Here is a 23934-nt window from a genome sequence, read left to right as displayed (position 1 = left end):
AGGATCTGATGGCTGACATCCTCGGAATCTAAAAACGGCAGCTGCAGTGATAGTGATGCACTGTTCATGACTTTGCAAAATTCCCCAGATTATAAATAGATAGCAGCAGACTGAAAATTAGCAAATATAATATCATAATTCAAGAAAGGAGGGAGAGAGAAAACAGGGGATTTGCACACCAGTTAGCCTGTCAATCGTTGCTGAGAAGGGCTGGTATTTATTATTAGGAAAGTCTTAACAATGCTCTTAGAAATCCTAGTTTAATCAGGCAACGTCATGGTGGTTTTACAGAAGGGAAATTAATTGACAAATGCATTAATGTTTTTTGAGGATGTAACTAGCTGGGTAGGTAAAGGGGAGCCAGTATATACATGCATTTTCAAAAGACATTCAGTAAGCTTAACAAATTTGATTGAATTTTTTGAGCACATGACTAAGTGATCACCGTAGTGTAGTTGATGTAGTTTACATGGATTTAGCAAAACATTTGACAAGGTCCCACATGGGAAAATTATAAAGAAGGCAAATGTACATGGGTTACAGGGGAACTTGATAAGGTGGATTCAAAGCTGGCTGAGTGTGATGACAGACGGCTGCTTTAGTGACCCAGTAGCGTACCACAGGGATCTGTGCCAGGTACCCTATTATTCTTCATTTATATAAATTACATAGATGACTGTGGGGAGTAAGATCAGTAAGTTTGCGGATGATGCAAAGATAGGCCGGGTGGTTAACAGTGAGGCTGAGTCTTGGGTTACAGGAAGATGTAGACGGGATGGTCAAATGGGCAGAAAAGTGGCAGATGGAATTTAATTCTGAAAAGTGTGAAGTGTTACACTTTGGAAGGAGCAATTTGACAAGGAAATATTCAATGAATAGCAGCACACTGGGAATTCCTGAGGAAGAAAGAGACCTTGGTGTGTTTGTAAATAGATCTCTGAAGGCAGAAGGGCTGGTTAATAGGGTGGTGAAAAAGGCATATCGTACACTTGCCATTATCAATCGTGGCATAAATTACAAAAGCAAGGAAGCCATGTTAGAGTTATATAGACCATTGGTGAGGCCACAGCTCGGGTACTGTGTGCAATTCTGGTCGCCGCATTACAGGAAGGATGTGATTGCACTGGTGCAGAGGCATTTCAGCAGGATGTTGCCTGGAATGGAACATTTACGTTATGAAGAGAGGTTGGATAGGCTTGGGTTGTTTTCGCTGGAGAAGACTGAAGGGCGACCTGATTGAGGTGTACAAGATTATGAGGGACTTGGATAGGGTGGATACGGAACAGCTGTTCCCCTTCGTTGAAGGGTCAGTTACGAGGGGAGGGGTGGGAGGTTCAGGGGGGATTTGAGGAAAAGCTCTTTTACCCAGAAGATGGTGACAGTCTGGAACGCACTGCCTGGGAGGGTGGTAGAGGCAGGTTTGTCATAGAATTTAGAGTGCAGAAGGAGGCCATTTGGCCCATCGAGTCTGCACCGGCTCTTGGAAAGATCACCCCACCCAAAGTCAACACCACCACCACCCTATCCCCATAACCCAGTAACCCCACCCAACACTAAGGGCAATTTTGGACACTAAGGGCAATTTATCATGGCCAATCCAACTAACCTGCACATCTTTGGATTGTGGGAGGAAACCGGAGCACCCGGAGGAAACCCACGCACACACGGGGAGGATGTGCAGACTCCGAACAGACAGTTACCCAAGCCGGAATCGAACTTGGGACCCTGGAGCTGTGAAGCAATTGTGCTATCCACAAGGCTACCGTGCTGCCCTAACACAAGGCTACCGTGCTGCCTCACATCCTTTAAAAAGTACCTGGATGAGCATTTGGCACGTCTTAACATTCGAGGCTATGGGCCAAGTGCTGGCAAATGGGATTAGGATTGGCAGATCTGGTGCCTTTCATGCGGCGGTGCAGACTCGATGGGCCGAAGGACCTTTTCTGTACTGTATTTTTCTGCCATTCTGTGAAGGTGGGATAGATGGGGACAGCATGATGGCTCAGTGGTTAGCACCTCTGCCTCACAGCACCGAGGACCCGGGTTCAATCCCGGCCCCGGGTCACTCACCGTCCGTGTGGAGTTTGCACATTCTGCCCATGTCATCCCCACAACCCGAAGATGTGCAGGATAGGTGGATTAGCTGCACTAAACTGCCCCTTAATTAGAAAAAAAATGAATTGTGTACTTTAAATAATTTTTTCATTTTAAAGTGAGGTATCACATAAAAGGCTAATATGCAATTTGTGAAGGCTCCATCAGCAGTACTTTCCAAACCGGCAACCTCTATCACCTAGAAGAACAAGGATAGAAGAAACATGGAAACACCACAACCTCCATTTTCCCCTCCTGAGCTGGAATTACATTCCTGTTCCTTTAATGTTGCTCGGTCAAATTCTTGGGATTCCCTCTCAAATAACAGTGGGTTTACCTAGACCACATTGACTACAGTGATTCAAGAAAGAAGCTCACCACCACCTTCTCGAGGGCAATTGGGGATGGGCAATAAGTACATCACTCAGTCATGAATGAACAAAAAGTGCAGATTGCAGGGAGTGGCTTGACACCTTTATCCTTTGGCAGTCTGGACACTCCAGTTCTTCAGAACACCAGACAGCCTCAGTGGATGGTACTTGGGTGACATTGGCTTGCTCAAAATGTGTTTACAGTGCCTGACAAATGTAGGGCTGTCCATCAATATTAGCCCACAAAGTCTCCCCAATACCCATGTCCTGCACATCCACACTTCAAAGTGGAGTGGAACGAGCTGCAGAAGAAGATGGAGAGCACCCGGCATTCATGGAGGAGCATGATGATGAAGAGAAGGAGGGGCCATGACCATTCAGAGGTGCTGCTGAAGCCTGCTGTCATTGACCTGCATGCCAGAGAATCCCACAATCCCTCATCCTGACACGTATTCAGTGCATGCCAGCATTCTACTCATACCACCTGGAGCCCTGTGGCAGACAGTATAGCTGTACCCATCATCCCCTTCCAACACAAATCCAATTGTTGCAAAGAGCCATCCATCCATAACATTCCCAGCCTTGCATTGCCATCCAACAGTCTCATCCCACTCCCCTCCTTTAACATATCTATAATCAATGTGGAATGGAACAGCCAACACATTGACACTCGAAAGGAGATGACACACACTTCTTTGAAATAAACATTTTCCATGTAACACTAACATTAGATTATGCACTCAAGTGATTTCCTCTATGCAACTAAGACTGTTTCCACATCCATTGTTGTTGCTACATATGTGGTTGCATCAGACAGGAGGCAGATGTAAACACATTAGATGCCTTTGGAAAATGTTCTTTGGGTTGTGTAACTGCAGGGACCTTGCCTAACATTGCGCTGCTTGCATCTGTGCAAGGGCAGCTGCAGTCATGGGGACAGGAGGCAGGATTTGTGCTCTGTCAGAGGGGCCGATGATGAGTTGTAACCTGGGGAATGGCTTGAGAAACGTTTCCAAAGGCATCAACCCTGTCTCCCTCTTGCCTCTTAAGACCCACCTGCACTTCCCTTCTAAGCAAGAAGGAGAGAGTGTTTGGCTGCATTTGAATGTAGTGTTCAGCCATCAAGACAACTGTTTGATCAATGCTTCTCAAAGTCATTATTTTTTTATTGTTATATGCCTCCATCCACTTGCTAAACTGCCAAGTATGACATTTCTTCAGTGCAAGTGGTCATGTGCTCAAATACCTGAGACGTCATGGCACTCGTAGCTCAGATGAACTCCTCAATCTTCAGTGCGAGGGTGCGCAAAGCCTCTGGAAATTCTGACAGATGTCCCCACACTTTTGCTGCTCCAAAGGTTCCCGTCCAGTGCAGAACTGCTGCATCTCAGCACCTTTGAGCACAGCTTGAGGTGACTTTGGACTTCATATGGGTACCCTCCAAAGCTATCTTGGCTGCAAGCATGTGCTGCTGCTGATCACATTTGAAGTGTTCCTCTTTACTACATTTTCTATCAGTGATGCTGGATCCACCAGGGTGAATGTATTTGCACTGGTGGAGAATGCATGTGAGCCATGTGACAATGCCTTCTCTTGTGTGCTACTCCTCTGACTTGCACTGTTTTTTGCCACATCTCTTGGTGCGCCTACAGGAAGTGAAAGGCGCCTGTACTGTAGGGAGGAGTTAATCCACAGCATTTTGCAGACCACCATATTAAATTTGCTGGTGATAACAGTTCTCCATAAGTGACACGTCCGGGCCAAGTGACAGTGTGATTATAAAGTGCTTTCACCCAGCCACCTAATCTCTCCAATAGCCTACACTTTTGCTGTCCTGCTCCATTGCCCTCAGGATGGCCAAGGATGTGACTTCACCCATGCTTCTCTGCTTCTCCTGGGAGCCGTAGACTCTTTTCCTGCATTGAGAAAAGGTAGTAAGTTCAGACTAATAGGAGTACAGTCTTTGTTCAGGAAGTAGAATCCCTACAGTGCAGAAGGAGGCCATTTGGCCCATCGAGTCTGTACCGGCCCTTGGAAAGAGCACCCTACTGAAGCCCACGCCTCCACCCTATCCCCGTAACCCTGCCTAACCTTTTGGACACTTGAGGGGAAATTTAGCATGGCCAATCCACCTAACCTGCACATCTTTGGACTGTGGGAGGAATTCAGAGCACCCGGAGGAAACCCACGCAGACATGGGGAGAAAGTGTAAACTCCACACAGTCACCCAAGGCCGGAATTGAACCCGGATCCATGGCACTGTGAGGCAGCAGTGCTAGTCACTGTGCCACTGTGCGACATTTTAGCTGGGCCATTGTGGGATATGAATTTGTGAGAACAATGCACTGATGTTAAATGTCAGTACTCTCAGTGGAGATTGGAGTCAAGGAAGGCATTCTTCTGTATGGACTCAAATTGTGTACCTCAGCGAATAGCTGTGCTGGACATTGCTGAGGAATTGAGATAAGTGATGACTGCTAGCTGAGCATTGCATGACATTTGCCTTGTCAGACCTCAAGAGGGCATTGACACATTTCCTGCACTGAATTCATGAACTTCCGTACCATACCAACTACCCATGTCCTCTACAATCTCCAGCCAAGCCTGTTTGGTAACTATAGTTGGCCTATTCTTGCTATCCTGTGAAAAGAGCACCTGCCTTGCTACCTTGACTGCTTCCACCATTACCTCTAGGACATATTTGTGAAGTAGGAATGGGGAAAGGTAAGTCCTTCCTTATTTTTCATCTATTCCTTTCTTTCATGCCTCTCACTGAGCAAATCGCACCACGCACTGCTGCACTGAGAGTGCTACTGATCCTTTATCTGTACTTCTGATGCTTCATTCTATCCGCTCTCTCTTGGGCAGTAATCCCCAGGGCAGTCTCTTAACCGGTTTGCTGCATCCAGAAGGCCTGGTGCTATTGCACCAAGGACTAACTCCATTAGATTTAGCCATCTGATTCTGCCTTTAGTCAGCTCCATTTGCCTTGTGACTGGATGGATTGTCTATCAAGTAGCTTGATATCACTCCTACTTCAGATGTTTGCACTGATTTTAAAGATCTGATGTTTGTTGTTTGTATAAATGCTGCATGTACCGGCTTTGTGAATTGGTAGCTTGGCTTTAGATTATGTTGGAGTACATTATTAAAATGTTGCTTCTTCTTTGTAGGTTGTTACTGGTCATGAAGAATGTGTGGAAACATTATTGGAACATGATGCGTCTATTCTATGTCGTGATTCCAAAGGAAGGACCCCCATGCATTTTGCAGCAGCTTGTGGTCATGCAACTTTATTGTGCCATTTATTGCAATCAGCACTTTCTATAAATTCCCTCACAAATCTAACAGATAATCGTGGCTATACACCTTTGCACTGGGCTTGTTATAATGGTAAATAATTTACTGTAATCGAAAATTTACTTTAAAAAATATCAGCAGACTTTCAGAAACACAAAGAAATCTTACTACTGAATACCTATATATTAACAGAAAACAATTAACAAACCACTTCATAAAATATTGAATAATCTGAGAGGTAGTTACAAATTTGTTAGCTAATCTCAGGGTTCAGATCCTCTGAAACTCGAGATTGATTACATTAAGACCTTTGACTCTAATATTTGTTGTTTTAAATGTATTGAAGTACTACAGATAATACAGTGGTATTAAAGTGTGGTTAAAACGCAGGGGCTGTTTAGCACAGGGCTAAATCGCTGGCTTTGAAAGCAGACCAAGGCAGGCCAGCAGCACGGTTCAATTCCCGTATCAGCCTCCCCGAACAGGCGCCGGAATGTGGTGACTAGGGGCTTTTCACAGTAACTTCATTTGAAGCCTACTTGTGACAATAAACGATTTTCATTTCATTTCAAAACTGATTTTAACATTTTTAGGCAAAATTGTCAAGTTCCTGGGATGTTGTTGAAAAAGGATTGCACTGCAATGAGTTTATTTGAAAATAACTTGCATTCATTCACAAAGTTCCTCATGGCATAGGTGTTAACAGATTAGTACGGACAGAAGATTGGCGTTCTGGCAGAAAACAGTGTGCACAAATGGTCTGATTGGCAGGATGTGACGAGTGGAGTACTGCAGGGACCTCAACTGGGGCTGGGGCCTCAATTTTTTACTTTTAAAATCAATGACTTGGATGAGGGGAGCAAAGGCATGGTAGCAGGTGACACAAATAGGTTGGAAAGTCTGTTGTGATGAAGGCAAGATGTTTGCAGACGGAAGTACATAGATTGAGGGAGTGGGCAAAAATCTGGCAGATGGAGCATAATATGGGAAGATGTGAAGTTATTCATTTTGGCAGAAAAAGTGAAAAAACAGTATTATTTTAACAAAAAATGAATGCAGAGGGATCTAGGTATTTCTAGTGCATGAGTCACAAATTGTTGGTATGCAGGTACAACACGTAATCAAGAAGGCTAATGAAATTGAACATAAAAGTAAGGATGTTATGCTTCAGTTATACAGGGTATCACTGAGACGACAGCTTGAATACTGTGTGCAATATTGGTCTTGTATAAGGAAGGATGTAAATGCGTTGGAGGCAGTTTGGAGGAGCTTTACTAGATCGATACCTGGAATGCTTGGGTTGTTTTATGAGAATAGGTTGGACAGGCTTGGCTTGTTTCCAGTGGAGTTTAGAAGAGTATGGGGTGACTTGATTAAAATATATAAAATCCTGAATGGTCTTGACAAGGTGGAAAAGATGTTGGGCGGGATCCACTTCTGGGATCTACCCGGTTCGCCATGCCTCACGAGATCTAATGCAATCTCGCGAGTCATCGCGATGTGAATACCGCCCACAGACAAATCTGAATATAGAGTGAGACAGCTAGTTTCACTCTAATATGCATTCTCAAGATCTAACCAAGGCGTGGGACCTAACTCCCTTACCTTGGAGACCACGGGTGAGCAACTGTTCAGTGCTGGTCTCCACAAACAGGGACCACACGGTACGGCACTCATGGGGCGGTCTCCCAGAGGATTAGAGGCCCCCAGTTGCATGCCCTCTGGGCACAGTGGTCTCCTGGCACTGCTGGTGCCACCTGGGCATCCTGTAACTGCTAGCCTGGCACCCTGGGATCGGACCAGGGTGTGCCCTGCATGGGCGCGGGGGGTGCTGGTGACTTACTTATGGTGAGTTGGGGCTTGGGGGGTGTTCAAGGATCACACCGGGGCCTTGAGATCGGGGTTCCATTTAAAAATGGCGTTCCGATCTCCCACTGCACTGAGGTTTTCTGGCGAGCGGAGCTCCTCAGTGCGGACAACAGGGCGAGGTGCAGCCTCGGCTGAGTGTTCCCCGCTGATGCCCCCAATCTACTTGAATGGGCGCTATATAGCGGGATGTTTCTTGGTGCTCCGAGAGCCGGGAAACACCCGGCTAATCTTGCTTGCTACAGGACTCTATCCCCATTCGGCTATATCGCGCCCGTTACCTCTTATGGGTTAGTTCAGAACTAGAGGACTTAGAGGTTGCCCTTTTTGGACAACAATGAGCAGAATTTCTTTCCTGAAGATTGTGGAGCCTTGGAACTCTGCCTCAGAAGGCAGTGAAAGTGGTGTGAATATTTCTAAGGCAGAGGTAGATAGGGAATCCAAGGTTATCACAGGTGGATGGAAATGTGGAATTCGAAACACACACAAATCAGGCATGATCTTATTGAATGGAGGAGCAGGCTTGAGGGGCTGAATGGCCTACTTCTCCTGTTTCGTATGTTCATCAATAATGCATTCTAATGTTGTAGTCTTTTTGTCATACAGATTTTAATATTCAGAAATGTTTGTTTTCTTAGGTCATGAAAGTTGTTTGGAGGTCCTACTGGAGCAAAAAGAATTTACGGAATTTGGGAGTGCTCCTTTTACTCCTTTGCACTGTGCTATGTAAGTCAATTATGAGGTAATCTTTCGAAGTAAGGTAAATATTAATATTAGTGTGTTCATGGGGAAATGAAATAACATTGTTTAGATTTGGAATATGCAAAACAAATATTCTGACAAGCATACTCTGGCATTCTCACATGTCTGATTAATCAACACCCATCCTTAAATCTTACACCAAACCCATAATCAAATTACGGTATATTGTATTTTGCATATTCCTTCACAGTATATGCAGCATTAATGAAGTGAATGAAATGGAAAATGTAAGAGGTGAGAGTAAGTTGAAGGATCATAGATCATATTCCACCACCCGGCAGTTCTTTTAACAGTACCAGGCAGCTCAATTATATTCTAACAAAATAAATACAAAATACCGCAGATCCTGGAATCTGAAACAAAAACAGAAAACGCTGGAAATATTCAGCAGTTCAGGTGTTCTGGATGAGTCTCTTGTTTGTCTTTTAGTTTGTATATTGCCCAGCCAGTCTTGATTTTTTTTAATAGATAGTACACAAATATATTAAAATTACATTAATGCAATCACACATGTGCATTGTGGAATTACATTTTTCTGTCAATTTCATATTTTAATTCATTTCACCTAACTGAAACAAACTTAATTGATTTTAAGGAATTAAAAAGGGGTACAGAATTCATGAGTTTACAAACTAACCTGGGATATGAGCTTATTTCAGTCAAATTTTAAATTCTGAAACCTGGAAACGAATTCTCAAAGTGTTGAATGTCCTGTAAAATAAATTATTTACGGAAAATCTGCAGATTAGGATTACAAGAAAATCTTGTAATGTCATGTTCCAAACTTAAAGTGAACATAGGGGATTGGAAAAAGCACATTTGTAAAGTATTTAGTCAAATGTATATGTTGCTTCTGTAGTCATCATTTATGAATATTAATGTCTAAGTGATATCTTTTGCATTTACAGATTTTCTCTGGGGTGGAGCTCTCTAGTGGCTGATTACTTAGATTGTTCTGTCTTTCATTATGGCTCGATTCACTTTTGAAGTGATTGTGCACTTCACAACATTTATTGTGGATATTGATTATTCAGAATGTACCTTTTAATTTTGACTTGTATTTCTTTTCAGTTAGCAATCATCTTCAGAAAGGAATAGTCTAAAATCGGCATGCCATTTTAAAACCATTTTTAGTATGTAGTAAAAACCAGTAATTTGATTCAATCTTTCCTCTCCACCCATAAATGGAGCATTTTAATATCAATTTTAATATTGAACTTTATGATCTTAACATTCTCATTTTTCTATACATTTTCTGGTTACTTTCCTCTTTTTTTGAATAAACTTTTTCATTTTTTAAAACTTTACTTTATGTTTGTGCAGTTCAAAGGGATCTATTGCAAAATATTGAAGTTTCTTATTGTTGTCCTACAATCATAGAAAATAGGAGCAGTAGGAGGCCATTCGGTGCTTGAGCCTGCTCCGCCATTCATTATGATCATGGCTGATCAGCCAACTCAATAGCCTAATCCCACTTTCCCTCCCATATCCTTTAATCCCCTTCGCCCTAAGTCCTATATCTGACTGCTTCTTGAAAACATACTATGTTTTGGCCTCTACTTCCTTGGAACGAATTCCACAGGCTCACCACTCTCTTGGTGAAGAAATTTTTCCTCATCTCTGTCCATATCCTAAACTGTGACCCTGGTTTTGGACACACCCACCATCGGGGACTCCTTCCTGCATCTACCCTGTCTCGTCCTGTGATAATTTTATAGGTTTCTGTGAGATCCCCCCTCATTCTTCTGAATGCCAGCAAATACAATCCTAACCGATTCAATCTCTCCTACGTCAGTCCCACCATCCCAAGAATCAGTCTGGTAAACCTTCGATGCACTCCCTCTAGAGGAGAAACATCCTTCCTCGGAGAAGGAGACCAAGTCTGCACATAATATTCCAGGTGTGGCCGCAGCAAGGTCCTGTATAATTGCAGCAAGACAATCCTGCTCTTGTATTCGAATCCTCTCTCAATGAAGGCCAGCATACCATTTGCCTTCTTTACCGCCTGCATGCTTACCTTCAGTGATACTGTACGAGGACACCCAGGCCTCGTTGCACATTCCCCTCTCCTACTTTATCGCCATTCAAATAGTAGTCTGATTTCTCATTTTTGTTCCTACTGATTCAAATTATACTGCATCTATCATTCATTTGCCCATTCATGCAACTTGTCCAAATCACATTGAAGGATCTCTGCATCTTCCTCACAGCTCACCCTCCCACCCAACTTGGTGTCATCTGCAGATTTGGAGATATTACACATTTTGTTCCCTCATCTAAATGATTAATGTATATTGTTATTAGCTGTGGTCCTAGCACTGATCCGTGCAGTACCCCACTAGTCACTGCCTGCCAATTTGAAAAAGACCAGTTAATTCCTACTCTTTGTTTCCTGTCTGCTAACCAGTTTTATACCCGAAATTCCATGTGCTTTAATTTTACACGATAATCTCTCATGCGGGATTTTGTCAAAAGCCTTCTGAAAGTCCAAATACATGACATCCACTAGCTCCCCCTCATCAATTCTACCAGTTGACAATTCCAGTAATTTGCCCAGCATGATTTCCCCTTATAAATCCATGCTGACTCTGTCCGATCCTGCCACTATTTTCTAAGTGCTCTGCTATGAAATCTTTCTAATGGATTGTAGAATTTTTCCCACTACTGACGTCAGGCTTACTGGTCTATAATTCCTGTTTTCTATCTACCTCCCTTTTTAAATAGTGGAGTTACATTAGCTACCCTCCAATTTGCAGGAACTGTTCCGGAGTCTATAAAATCCTGGAAGATGACCACCACTGCATCCACTATTTCTCAAGCCTCTTCCTTAAGTACTCTGGGATGTAGATTATCGGGCCCTGGGGATTTATCAGCCTTCTATCCCATCAATTTCTCCAACACCATTTCTCAACTAATATTGATCTCCTTCAGTTCCTGCCTCTCACTAAACCCAGCATTTCCCAACATTTCTGGTATCTAATTTGTGTCCTCATTTGTGAAGACGGAACCAAAGTATGTATTAAGTTGCTCAGCCATTTCTTTGTCCCCTATTATACATTCCCCTGTTTCTGACTGCAAGGGACCTATATTTGTCTTTATCAATCTTTTTCTCTCCATTTACCTCTAAAAACTTTTGCAGTCAGTTTTTTATGTTCCCTGCAAGCTTACTACTCCTTCTTGATCAATCTCTTGGTCTTTCTTTGCTGAATTCTAAACAGCTCCCAATCCTCAGACCTGTTTTTCTTGGCCAATTTGTATGCTTCTTCCTTGGATCGAATACTATCTCTAATTTCCCTTGTAGGCATGGATTGACCACGTTTCCCATTTTACTTTTGTGCCAGACAGGAATAAACAATTGTTGCAGTTTCCCTCATGCACTCCTTGTATGTTTGCCATTGCCTATCCACTGTCATCCCTTTAAGTAATGTTCCCCAATCGATCAAAGCCAACTCACGCCTCATATCATTGTCATTTCCTTTATTAAGATTCAGGACCCTCGTCTCAGAATCAACTACTTCATTCTCCATCTTGATGAAAAATTCTATCATATTATGGCCATTCGTCCCAAGGGGTCTCACATAACGAGATTGCCAATGATTCCATTCTCATTACACAGTATCCAGTCTAGGATGGCCTGTTCTCGAGTTGGTTCCTCAATGTATTGGTCCAGAAAACCATCCCGTATACACTTCAGGAATTCCTCCTCCATGGTATTGTGGCTAATTTGATTTGCCCAATCTATATCTATATTAAAATCACCCATAATTACAGTTGTTCTTGAAATGAAAATCGCTTATTGTCACAAGTAGGCTTCAATGAAGTTACTGTGAAAAGCCCCTAGTCGCCACATTCCGGCACCTGTTCGGGGAGGCTGGTACGGGAATTTTATTGCATGCATCTCCAATTTCCTGTATAATGCCATTCCCAACATCACCACTGCAGTTATATGATGATACATGACACCCACTAATGTTTTTTGCCCCATGGTGTTTGTTAGCTCTACCCAAACATATTCCACATTGTCAGAGCTAATATCCTTCCACACTACTGTGTTAATTTCCTCTTTAACCAGTAATGCAGCCCCACTGCTTTTTCCTTTTTTGAAGAAAATATAACCAACATACCCCGCCTGTAACAAACCCCAGCCAACATGGCTTACACAAACAGAACCACCATCCCCAGCCCCCTTTCCACTGGTTTTCCTGCCCTTACTTGACCCCCCCCCATGCCTCCTTTCACCCGCCATGGCACTAACCCATACACCTGACTTTGGGGGTTCCGAGTCCCTCCAACCTAATAAGTTCCGTCTCCGGGCCACCAGTGAGCCAAAAGCCAGGACATCAGCCTCTCTCATCCCTGGGCTTCCGACACGCCAACGATCGGCATCTCTGGACTCGGCACCACTCTCACCTTTAAAATTTCTGACATGGCATCAGCAAACCTCTGCCAGAAACCTCCCAGCCTCGGACACACCCACAACATATGGACATGGTTCGCAGGACCCCCCGCACAGCGCCCACACCTATCCTCCACCCCCTCAAAGAATCTGCTCAACCGGGCTACCGTCATGTGCGCCCTGTGGAACATCTTAAATTGTATCAGGCTGAGCCTGGCACAGGACGAGGACGCATAACTCGCCTCAGTGCCTCCTCCTATAATTCGGCCTCCAACTCCCCACCCAGCACTACTTCCCACTTTCTCTTCACCTCCCCTATCGGGGCTCGCTCCCACTCCATCAGTTCCCTGTAGATCTCTGAAACCTTCCTCTCTCCTACTCCTGTTCTCGACACCACCTTATCCTGTAGCCTCTGGGGCGGCAGATGAAGGAAGGTCGAAACCTGCCTCCGTACAAAATCCCTCACTTGCAGATACTGCAATTGCCACCTGGCAACTCAAACTCCTCCTCCAACTCCTCCAAGCTCGGGAAACCCTCATCAATAAAAAGATCTCCAAATCTCTCAATCCTCACCCGCTGCCACCTCCGAAACCCCCCATCCAGCCCCCCCAGAGCGAACCGGCGATTACCACATATCGGTGCCCACACCGACGCCCTCTCCAACCCCATTTGCTGCCGTCACTGTCCCTACGTCCTCAGGGCTGCCACTACTACTGGGCTTGTGGAGTACCTGGATGGCGAGGACGGCAGAGGTGCCGTTAACAGTGGCCCTAAACCCGTGTCTTTACAAGAGGCCGCCCCCACACGCTCCCATACCGACCTCTCCCCCACTACCCACTTCCTGACCATTGCGATATTCGCCGCTCAATAATAATTTATAAAATTCAGATAAGCCGCCGTTTCCCCCCTCCCCATTTCCCCCCTCCCCCACGCCTCAGCAACACTGTCCTCACCCGTGGGATTTTATGTTTTACCCGCCAAACACCTCCCGAGATCACCACATTTCCTTTTTTAAAGAATGCCTTGGGGATAAAAATTGGAAGGCTCTGAAAGACAAACAGAAACCTCAGGAGGACCGTCATTTTCACTGTCTGTACTGACCAAATTCCTCTAATATCCTCATAATCCTTCTAACACCCTTTCTCACCCGGCCTTCCTCACCCGCTTGCACACCTCTTCCTCCGCCAACAGTCCCACATCCAGCCTCCATTGCGGGCGCTGGGCCCCCCTTTGCTCACTCGTAGGTCCACCCAGTGTGGGGCATGGGCCGTCACCACTATTGCAGAATACTCAACATCAACCACCCCTGTCAACGATGTTTCATCAAACACAAAAAGTCTATGTCTATTCGGGAGTACACCTTCTGCACATGCAAGTAGAATGAAAATTATTTCGCCCTCGGTCTCTCAATTCTCCACAGATCCCCTCCCCCAATGTGCTCAATGAACCCCTAGAGCTCCTTCGCTGTTGCTGACATCCTCGCCGAACTCAAGCTCGACCGGTCCAGTCTCGGATCCAGGACCGTATTGAATTCCCCCCCAACATAATTAACCAATGAGAGTCCAGGTCAGGGATTCTTCCCAGCACTCGCCTCATAAATTTGACATCGTTCCAGTTCGGGCATAAATATTCACTAACACCACCGGCATCCCCTCCAGTTTCCTGCTCACCATAACATAACACCCCCCAGAGTCCGCCACTATACTTCCCACTTCAAACGCCACCCACTTATTGATCAAAATCGCCACCCCCTTCGTTTTAGAGACCAATCCCGAATGAAACACTGAGCGAACCCATCCCTTCCTCAGTCTAGTCTGGTCCCCCACCTTCAGGTGGGTCTCTTGTAGCCTTTAATCTTTTTGAATGTGCGAACATTTGGGCCCTCTTGACTGGCCATTACAACCCTAGCACAATCCCCCCCCCCCCAATGCCGATCAACCATAGTCCCTCTTGGGCCAGCCTTCAGCCCGCGTCCCAAACCTCCTTAGGCCCACCCTCGGGTGCCCACCGTCATCGATCCTCATTCTATTACATTCTAAAAGCCCATCCCTTGTCAGCAGTATGTCACCTCACCTCGCCAAGTCCCCTAAATAACAACCCCTATCGCCATCTCCCCACTAACCTGCTCAGCCCCACCCCGCATCCGTGAGCTAGCCTGGCAGCCCCCGCCCCTGGCACCTAGCATCCTACCTCCCCACTGTTTTCCCCCCTGCCAGCTCAATTATACTGCTAGTGCAAACAAAAACAACCCCTCCTTAAGCCCAATCGAAGAGATCAACCCCCCATCTTCCAACAAAAAACAAAAACAAACCTGAAGCCGAACAATGGCCCCAAACACCAATTAAACACAGCAGCAAAGCATCTCCACCAAAGTTCAATGTCCACCTTCTCCTGCCAGTCCGTTGTCTCTGATAAAGTGCATCGCCTCCTCTGACGTCCCAGCCTTCATAAGTCAGCCACAGACGTGCTGGGTACAGCACCCCGAACTTCACCCCCTTCTTGAAGAGGGCCGCCTTGGCCTTATTGAAGCTCGCTCTCCTCTTGGGCCAGCTCTGCACCCAGGTCCTGATATATTCGAAGTTCACTGCTCTCCCAGATGCAGCGCCAAGTCTGCCTGGCCCACTTGATCTGCTCCTTGTCCAGGAAATGGTGCAAATGCACCACCATCACCCTCGCCGTCTCGTTCCCCTGGGGCTTCCACATTCGTGCCCTATGCGCTCAATTCACCTCCAGGGGCCGTGCGAATGCACCCTCTCCTAGCAGCTTCCCAAAATCCTCCCTACATATGCGCTGGCGTCAGCTCCCTCATTCCCTCCGGCAGGCCCACAATCCTTTCTTTTAAAATAAATTTAGAGTACCCAATTCATTTTTTCCAATTAAGGGGCAATTAAGCGTGGCCAATTCACCTACCCTGCACATCTTTGGGCTGTGGGCGAAACCCACGCATACACTGGGAGAATGTGCCAACTCTACACGGACAGTGACCCAGGGCCAGGATCAAACCTGGGACCTTGGCGACGTGAGGCAGCAGTGCTAACTACTGCGCCATCGTGATGCCCTCCACAATTCAAATATTCTGCCTGCGTGACCGGTTCTCCAGGTCTTCGACTTTCTCCTGGAGCCGCCTCTGCTGATCCTGCATCAACCCCATCTTCGCTGCGATCGAGGCGAGCTGTTCCTCATGTTCCCCCGCCACCTCCTCCAGCTTCTGAATCGTCTGGCCCTGGGCCTCCAGCCTCGTCTCCACACGATCGATCACCGCCTTAATCAAATCCACCACCTGGGCCAGGTCCTCCGGATTCTCCTTGCGTTGCTGGGTGAACTTCCGTTCAGGAAGTCCACCAGGAAGCCCACCAGTTGTTCTGTTGACCACTGAGCCGGCAGGGCCGCTCCCTGACCCTCCGCCATCTCCATGTGCGTCGCAGACACCGCACCAACCTTTGCACTCTGCTCCCCTCTTTTTTGACAGCTTCTGGCCCTCATCTCCATGTACCAGTGAGTCACTCTCTTCACTCTCCTGCACCTTTTTACCTCCTCACATCCACCCGTTAACCGGGGAAAAGGTCTGAAAAAGCACAAGCGGGAGCCACCAAATGTGCGACCACTCACACCATGGCCGCCACCGGAAGTCGCTTTTTCCTTTTTTTATGTCCTTCCTAAAGACTGAATACCCCTGGACATTCACGTCCCATCCCCTGGTCACCTTGCAGCCATGTCTCTGTAATCTTGATTATATCATCCATTTACGCCTATTTGCTTGATTAGTTCATCCGCTTTACTGCGAGTGCTCCACGCATTAAGGCACAAACGCTTGTTTTTTTTAACATTACTTGTCTCGCTCCCAATATTTTTCACTGTGGCCCTGTTTGAATCTGGCCCTTGGTTTCTCTGCCTCTCACTTTTCTTGTTCCCTTTTCTGTCTTTTGTCCTTCGCATGAACTGTTTGGATTGGGTCACATAGTGGTGTTATCACTTTTGAAGTCTTGTTTTGAATGAGAGTTAGCCTGGTAGTTCAGAAGTCCATTCTGTCTGTTGGCCATAAGGATTGGTAGTGAAATGAACTTAAATAAAATACCACAACACAAAACTGCCCTAAATTCAACAGTCAAGTTCACTGAAACAGTTGTAGGAAATAGACACATTAGCTTGATGCACTTTTGAGCTTTTATCTGACACACTCATATTGATGCCAGAATTAAGGAAGACTTGCGCTATAATCTGACCTGTGAATATCTGTTGTTGACATTAGGTTTTAAACTGGAGAAACTATTTCCTAGTAATCATATCCTACACTTTGAGCTAAAATAAATATTTCCTATGAAAATTCTTCCATGCATAGGGGACATAAGAGGAGATTTGGAGTATTTCAAATGAATGTAATTAGTAATAAACATAAATATTTAGAGATTATAACATAGATATGAGACAATCTGCTCAATTAGTCAATAAGTAAATAAGTAGTTTCTCCCTCAAACAATGGACATGAAAATTAATCAATCATTTCTGTGTGAAGAAAATTCTCCTCTATATCCTAAAAGTCTTGAACTTAGTTTTGTATCTCTGGTCTCATTATTGAACTTTCTCTGGTCTCATTATTGAACTTCCAACTGCTAATTACGTTCTACTTTTGTTTATCTTGTCTTAACTTCTATAATTTATGGAACTAAAAAAAATCACTGCAAGTGAACATCCCTGGCTAGGACAGCATTTGTTGTCTAATTTCTAATTGCCTTTGAGAAGGTGGTGGTTAGCTGCAACCGCTGCAGTCCACACCGTCCTTTCAGGTGGTAGAGGTCATGGGTTTGGAAGACTCTATTAAAGGAGCTTTGGAAAGTGTCTGCAGTGCATTTTGTAGATGGTTCTCACTGGTGCCAATGTGTTTAAGGTTGCAGATGGGGTACCAATTAAGCCGTCTATGTTATTTTGGTTTGTGTTTTGTTTCTTGAGTGTTGGAGCTGCACTCATTCATACAAGTGGAAAGCATTCCATCACACTCCTGACATGTGTTTTGTAGATGATGGACAGGCTTTGGGTAGTCAGGAGATGAGTTACTGTCCACAGATTTTCCAGCCTCTGACCTTTTATTGTTGCTAACTTTTGGTTGGTTCAATTGGCTCTGTTTTATAACCTTTGCTTTCGAGTCGCCAGGTATCTTTATGATACCGCCACGAGGTTCAAGTTCAAGTGATGATCAATAACTCAATACACCAATTAGTAAGATTCAAATCAAAACACATTTATTATACACAGTAAATTGCTACTCATGCATAAATTTTACTTCTCAGCTACTTCTACAACTAACAGGCCTATACTTAGCTTCGGACTGGCCTACCAGGTCAGGGGAACAAATGGCCTTTCGTTCGGGTTCTGAGTCTGCGGGATTCAAAAGCTGGTATGGACTGGTAGCTAGGAGCGCCTATCTCGTAGCGAGCGTTGACTTAAGACTTACGGTCTTTTGGCGGCAGCTGAACAGGTCACGGTCAAGGGTTGGTTCGCGTTGCTGAGTGACCCTGTCAAGAAGAACAATTTGAACTTGGGGGCTTAACTTTATAGTCCCCAGGGGCTTCCCGCCTTTCGGGCAGACCCTGTACCTGGTTCCAAGTGATTGGACTTCGTTCCAATCGCTTGGTTCGATTTCTCCAATACTGGAGCGGTTCCCTGATCGATGGGCGGTCTTGAGATGTCCGTTAACCTCTTTTGTGTTGGCTCCTGCTGGCGCCGAGGAGTCTGGCTTGGCCTTGTTTATCCCAAATGTTTCGATTGTTCCTGGGGATCGCTCATTAGTATGTAGATGGCTGCTACATTATTATGTAGATGGCTGCTTGTATCGATGCTGACTGGGCTTTTGCAGAGTTTAATACACAGTAAACGTGCACCTGCTAGTTTCTGCCTGTGTTGGCTGAATTTCCCTTCAGCCTTTGCTGTTCTCCATTTTACGTTGGGAGTTGGCCAACCCAGGTGGCTACACTCCCCTCCTTGTGATCCTAACTTGAAGCGTGAAGGATCACATAACTGCGTTGTTCTTCATTCCCTGACCCGACGAGCACTCTTCTATGGCCTCTACACTGACCAGAACTATGTAAGAACATTTTTAACTGACAATTCTGAGGGGCGCTATGTCAAACAGGGACATGCATTACAAAATAAGAAAATCGGAAGCTCTAACTATCCTTAATAAACTACACTCACTCAAACATTCCATCACACTAACTTCCTAAACAATACACACAAAATCATAGCAGCATTATACACATTTTTCTGGCTTGGCAGTCAAGCTCAGGATTGTACAATCGCTCATGAAACATTTCTTTAGTCACAAAAAAACCGCAAACGAATGTTCTTTATTATAGATTGTGGGGGTCGGGGGTCTGGTCATATCCGAAAATAGGGGATCTTATCCTATATACCGGGGTGCGAGCGCGGTAGGCTCTCCTTCTCCATTTTCTCAGATGAATAGTCTGCACGATGCAGCAGAGTATCGCCAATACTAGTAGGGATTCGATCAAGTAGGACAGGGAGTACCAGGTTATAAACCTGTCACACCAAGATGGTGTGGTGCCGCTTGTGACTGGGCTCTGGGTACTATGGGGAAGTGAATCATTAACGGCTGGGGGGGTTTGAGGTCAGGGGGTTCGCGTTCGCGCGCAACCAAATGTCCATTATGGTGATGAGCCACGCGGGGGATGTCCTCATGATTCTTCTTCTTTCACTTCTCTTCTCTTCTCTTCTCCTCTCTGGTCCTGGAGCTGCTGGAGTTCTGTGGGATCAAGCATAGTGTCTGTTACTATCTTGGTTTAATATCTCGTATGATAGCCTGTCTGTCCTTTAGTGCCAATTACTCCCTTTATAATTGGTCACTATGTGCGACTCCCTCATTTTTTTTCAAAAACCGAATTTCAGGACAAGACACACTTACAAATGCTGAAACAGTGTGAGCCGTCTCGCAGACTGTGCGATTTACCATCCAAATGTTTGAGGATGTAAATAGTAGAGGGTTGGCAACCTAAGGGTTACCTGCAAATTGAATAAAACTTGCCGAAATGAGGTGCGAATGGGCCGCAACGGTTAAGATTTGGATGGAATCCCCGGGTAGTACGGCGACCAATGCCGTGTGTGCCCTACCCGAGTGTAGCTGACCAGAGGGGGGTTCCCAGGCAGGGCGGGTCCCAATGCCGTTTCTCCACTGCCTGAGCAACCGACAAGAACGGCAAGAAATGTAGTCATCGTGGGGGGTTGCCGTATTGGTTCTTCCTTCGAACCAGAAGGGCAGTTACGAACGGGGTCTGTGTTTCAGTCGACAGACAAATTCCTCTGAACTGGCGTCTGGGACATTAACAAGTCTCTGCGGACAAACTAGTTCCTCTGAACTAGCGTCTGGCCAAACTAGCTTCTCTGACTGCCAGTGGGCGTCAGAAGGGTGGTGGCGTGGGGCTGTGGAAAAAATTTCCGGTGTAACATACAACATTTAACAATACTAGTACAAACAACATCAAACATGCTGCAGGTTCCATCAGAAAGGACACCGTTTTCTCCCAAGCGGTTCCTTTTAAAACATCATCTGGACACCTCAGTTATCAGTTGCGAACAGGGTCCCAAAGGGGTTCTCGTTTTGGGAGTCAGACTCAAAGTTGTCATCTTCTCCCAGATGCCAAACTCTCGGGTGTATCAGGGCTGACAGGGCTGCATGGTGTGATTTGGGATCGCTCTCATCATTCCAGACGAGTCTGTATGAATTATCTCGGTGCCAAAAGGTGGTGTCTAGTTCTGTGGGGACGGAATCGGGGTCGTCATTGTAGTTCGGTGGTAGGGTTTGTTTAGGAAAGTGATGATGAAGGGATCACTTGAATCGTGGTCATATTCGCTGGGTGTGGGTCCTGTTGCATGGGGATAGTAGGGAGGCGTGCTGCGGCTATTGTCTGAGTCGCTGTCGCTGCTGTCTGTGGGTGTTCCGGGGCGGAGTCTATAGTTCGGGGGTGGAGTCGGGGTTGAATCTGTGGCTGGGCTGGACGTGTTGGGGGAGGGTAGGGTTACGTTGGCTGTGGGCGGGCCGTGGTCTGCTGCATCGAGCATGACGTGGTGTGTGTGGTTAGACTGTGTTCCATATGCGTTAAGCTAGTTGATCTGGAACCACGCAGTCTTTCCATTGGGGTACTTTATTTTGTAGACGGAAGGGCTTACTTTGTCCGCAATGGAGTACGGCCCGAATACTTTGGTGACAGGAATGTGCTGGGGTTGTATACGGAGAGCATGACTTGCTGTTCTACACTGAACTCAGTCGCATGCACTGTCTTATCGAAACAGGCCTTGCTCTGTTTCTTTCTTGTGCCCGATTTCACTGCGGCTGCTAGCTGAGCCATTTTTACATTCTGTACCAATTATTCCACAGCTTTCTCGTGTGTGAGGGCCGTCACTTCAGGGCTGGTCAAGTCTAATCCTAATAAAAATTCTGTGCCTTTCATGGGGCGTCCGGTCATGAGGGTGTGTGGGGTGTAACCTGTGGATGTTGAAACTGTATTTCTCAAAAACATGAGCGCAAAAGGGAGGACTGAATCCCAAGTGGTGTTGTTTTGCTGGACCATTTTTCTGAGGGTGGATTTTAGGGTCCGATTCATGCGCTCCACGATACCACTTGACTGGGGGTGGTATGCAATGTGGAATTTTTGGGTAATGCCAAATATCGTGAGGACGTTCTTCATGACACGTCCCCTAAAATGGGAACCTTGGTCGGGTTCAATGCTGCGGGGGAGTCCCCATCTTGTAAAGATGTGGTGGGTTAGGATCTTGGCTGTGGTCTTTGCCGTGTTTGTTCTGGATGGGAATGCTTCCACCCATTTGGTAAATGTGTCTATCACCACGAGTACATATTTATAACCATTCCTGCAAGGGGGCAATGGTCCAATATAATCAATCTGGAGGTGAGTCCAGGGGCCATTAACGAGTCGGGTGTGACTGAGCTGAGCTTTTTTTGTGTATCTGTCCGGGTTGTTATGGGCACAGATAAGGCAATTCTCAACGTAGTGAGTTACATCGTCTTTTAAACTCAGCCACCAACAGAGCTGCCTGAGGTGGGCTGTAGTGGGATCAATTCCCTGATGTCCATGACTGTCATGGAACAAACAAATGAGTTGATTCCTGTCCTGTTCAGGAACCACATAAAGGGTGTCTTTTAACACCACACTGTCATGTGTGGTCAGTGCATTCTTAAACCTATCAAAAGGTGCTGGGAATCTTCCTTTCAAAATCTCCCTGAGATTGCTATCCTGCTTCTGGGCCTGCACTAAATCCTCGATATTAGTCTGCGAGACCTGAACTGCATTCACTGGTGCGCTTTCGGGGGGTGTCCAAAAATATCCATGCCTGGACCCTGCTTTTGCCAGTGCGTCGGTCTTTACATTTCCAGGGGGGGAGGAACGATGGTGACTCCGAACTTTGACTATTCCAAAAGTCCTGTTCTGTGCCGCTCTAAAATGTGACGGAGCAATGGGGCTGAAGGAAGGGGTTTTCCGTATGTGGAAACAAATCCTCTTGCTTTCCACAGGGGTAGGAATTCCGTGAGGCTGTTGCAGACATAGAGGCTGTCCGAGTGTATGTCTGCTGGGCTGGGGAAGGAATCTGGGTGTTCCACTATGTATGCGATGGCCGCAAGTTCTGCTGCCTGCGCGCCTAAGTGTCCTGGAAGTTTTATTGCTATTTCTTCTAGGGCGCGTCCCTGCGCATTCTCGGCGTAAATGCCGCATCCTGTTATGCGCTTCCCTTCTAATATTGTGGAAGATCCATCCACATATATCTTTTAAAAAAAATATATTTTATTGAAAATTTTTCGATCACAATTTTTTCCCCTTACACATCAAACACAAGAAAAAGAAAATTTAACAGTGAACAAATGGCTACCCAACATGGTAAACTAATCATTTAACATAAAATAAAACTTTCCACCCCCCCCCCCCCCCCTCCCCCCTCCCCCCTCCCCCCTGGGTTGCTGCTGCTGGTCATCTGTCTTCCCTCTAACGTTCCCCTAGGTAGTCGAGGAATGGCTGCCACCGCCTGGTGAACCCTTGAGCCGATCCTCTCAGCGCAAACTTCATCTGCTCCAGTTTTATGAACCCCGCCATATCGTTTATCCAGGCCTCCAGTCCGGGGGGTTTTGCTTCCTTCCACATGAGTAATATCCTACGCCGGGCTACTAGGGACGCAAAGGCCACAACATCGGCCTCTTTCGCCTCCTGCACTCCCGGCTCATCCGCAACTCCAAATAAAGCTAGCCCCCAGCCTGGTTTGACCCGGACCTTCACCACCTTCGAAATCACTCCCGTCACTCCCTTCCAATACCCCTCCAGTGCCGGGCACGACCAAAACATATGTGCGTGGTTTGCCGGGTTTCCGCCGCACCTCCCACACTTGTCCTCCACTCCGAAGAACCTACTCAATCTTTCTCCCGTTATGTGTGCTCTATGTAGCACCTTGAATTGAATCAGGCTAAGCCTAGCGCACAAGGAAGAGGAATTTACCCTGCTTAGGGCATCAGCCCACATACCCTCCTCTATCTCCTCCCTGAGCTCTTCTTCCCACTTTCCTTTTAGTTCGCCCACCAGCTCCATCCACATATATCTTAATGGGTTCGCACGTGTCTGTGTGCTTGGGGCTCTGGGTTGAACTACCTATCTTTCTGGAGGGTGTTTTAGCAATAAAGGGGCCTGTGCTGTGGTGTGGTGAGATGATTTCACATTCATGGGGGGTTCCGGGGTACTGTAGGTTATCGGCTGAAAAGGTGTGGGTCTTGGTCCTTTTAACAGTGATGTCCCGTCCCTGCAAAAGAAGGGTCCATCTGGCTGCTCTTATCTGGCTAACTGTACCGTCCTTGAGTCGTCCGTCCAGTAAAAGTTGGGTGGGGCTGTGTTCTGTGAGGATTGTGATGGGGTTTATTCCAGTAATGTAAGAAAAATACTGTACTGCCCAAAAAACTGCGAGCAGGTGCCTTTCACAGGCTGAAAATCCCTGCTCCACAGCACCTAAAACTCTGGAGGCGTAAGCCACGGGCCTTAACTGTTTGTGCCGTTCCTGAAGGAGCATGGCCGAAAGGGTGCGGTTGGTGCTTGCTACCTCTATCGCATAGAGGGAAAGCGGGTCTGGAACTTGTAGTGCGGG

At 46.1% G+C, this 23934-nt stretch overlaps 1 protein-coding gene across 13 annotated transcripts in view; it reads left to right on the top strand.

The window, feature by feature from the left end:
• Positions 1-23934, top strand: part of LOC140392940 (serine/threonine-protein phosphatase 6 regulatory ankyrin repeat subunit C-like) — a 361058-nt gene that overhangs the window by 227912 nt on the left and 109212 nt on the right. For all 13 annotated transcript variants that reach the window (XR_011935463.1, XM_072478798.1, XM_072478764.1 and 10 more), the window contains 2 exons: positions 5639-5858; positions 8270-8357. Coding sequence is in view for 12 of the 13 variants with exons in the window: in XM_072478798.1 (XP_072334899.1) it covers positions 5639-5858; positions 8270-8357 (308 nt within the window). In the remaining variant the exon portion in view is untranslated. The remainder of the gene's footprint in view (positions 1-5638; positions 5859-8269; positions 8358-23934) is intronic.

Source organism: Scyliorhinus torazame, chromosome 2, assembly GCF_047496885.1.
Source record: "Scyliorhinus torazame isolate Kashiwa2021f chromosome 2, sScyTor2.1, whole genome shotgun sequence".
NCBI classification, from domain to species: Eukaryota; Metazoa; Chordata; class Chondrichthyes; order Carcharhiniformes; family Scyliorhinidae; genus Scyliorhinus; species Scyliorhinus torazame.
Note: the sequence above shows the minus strand (reverse complement) of the source record. Positions and strands in the feature narration are given on the sequence as shown.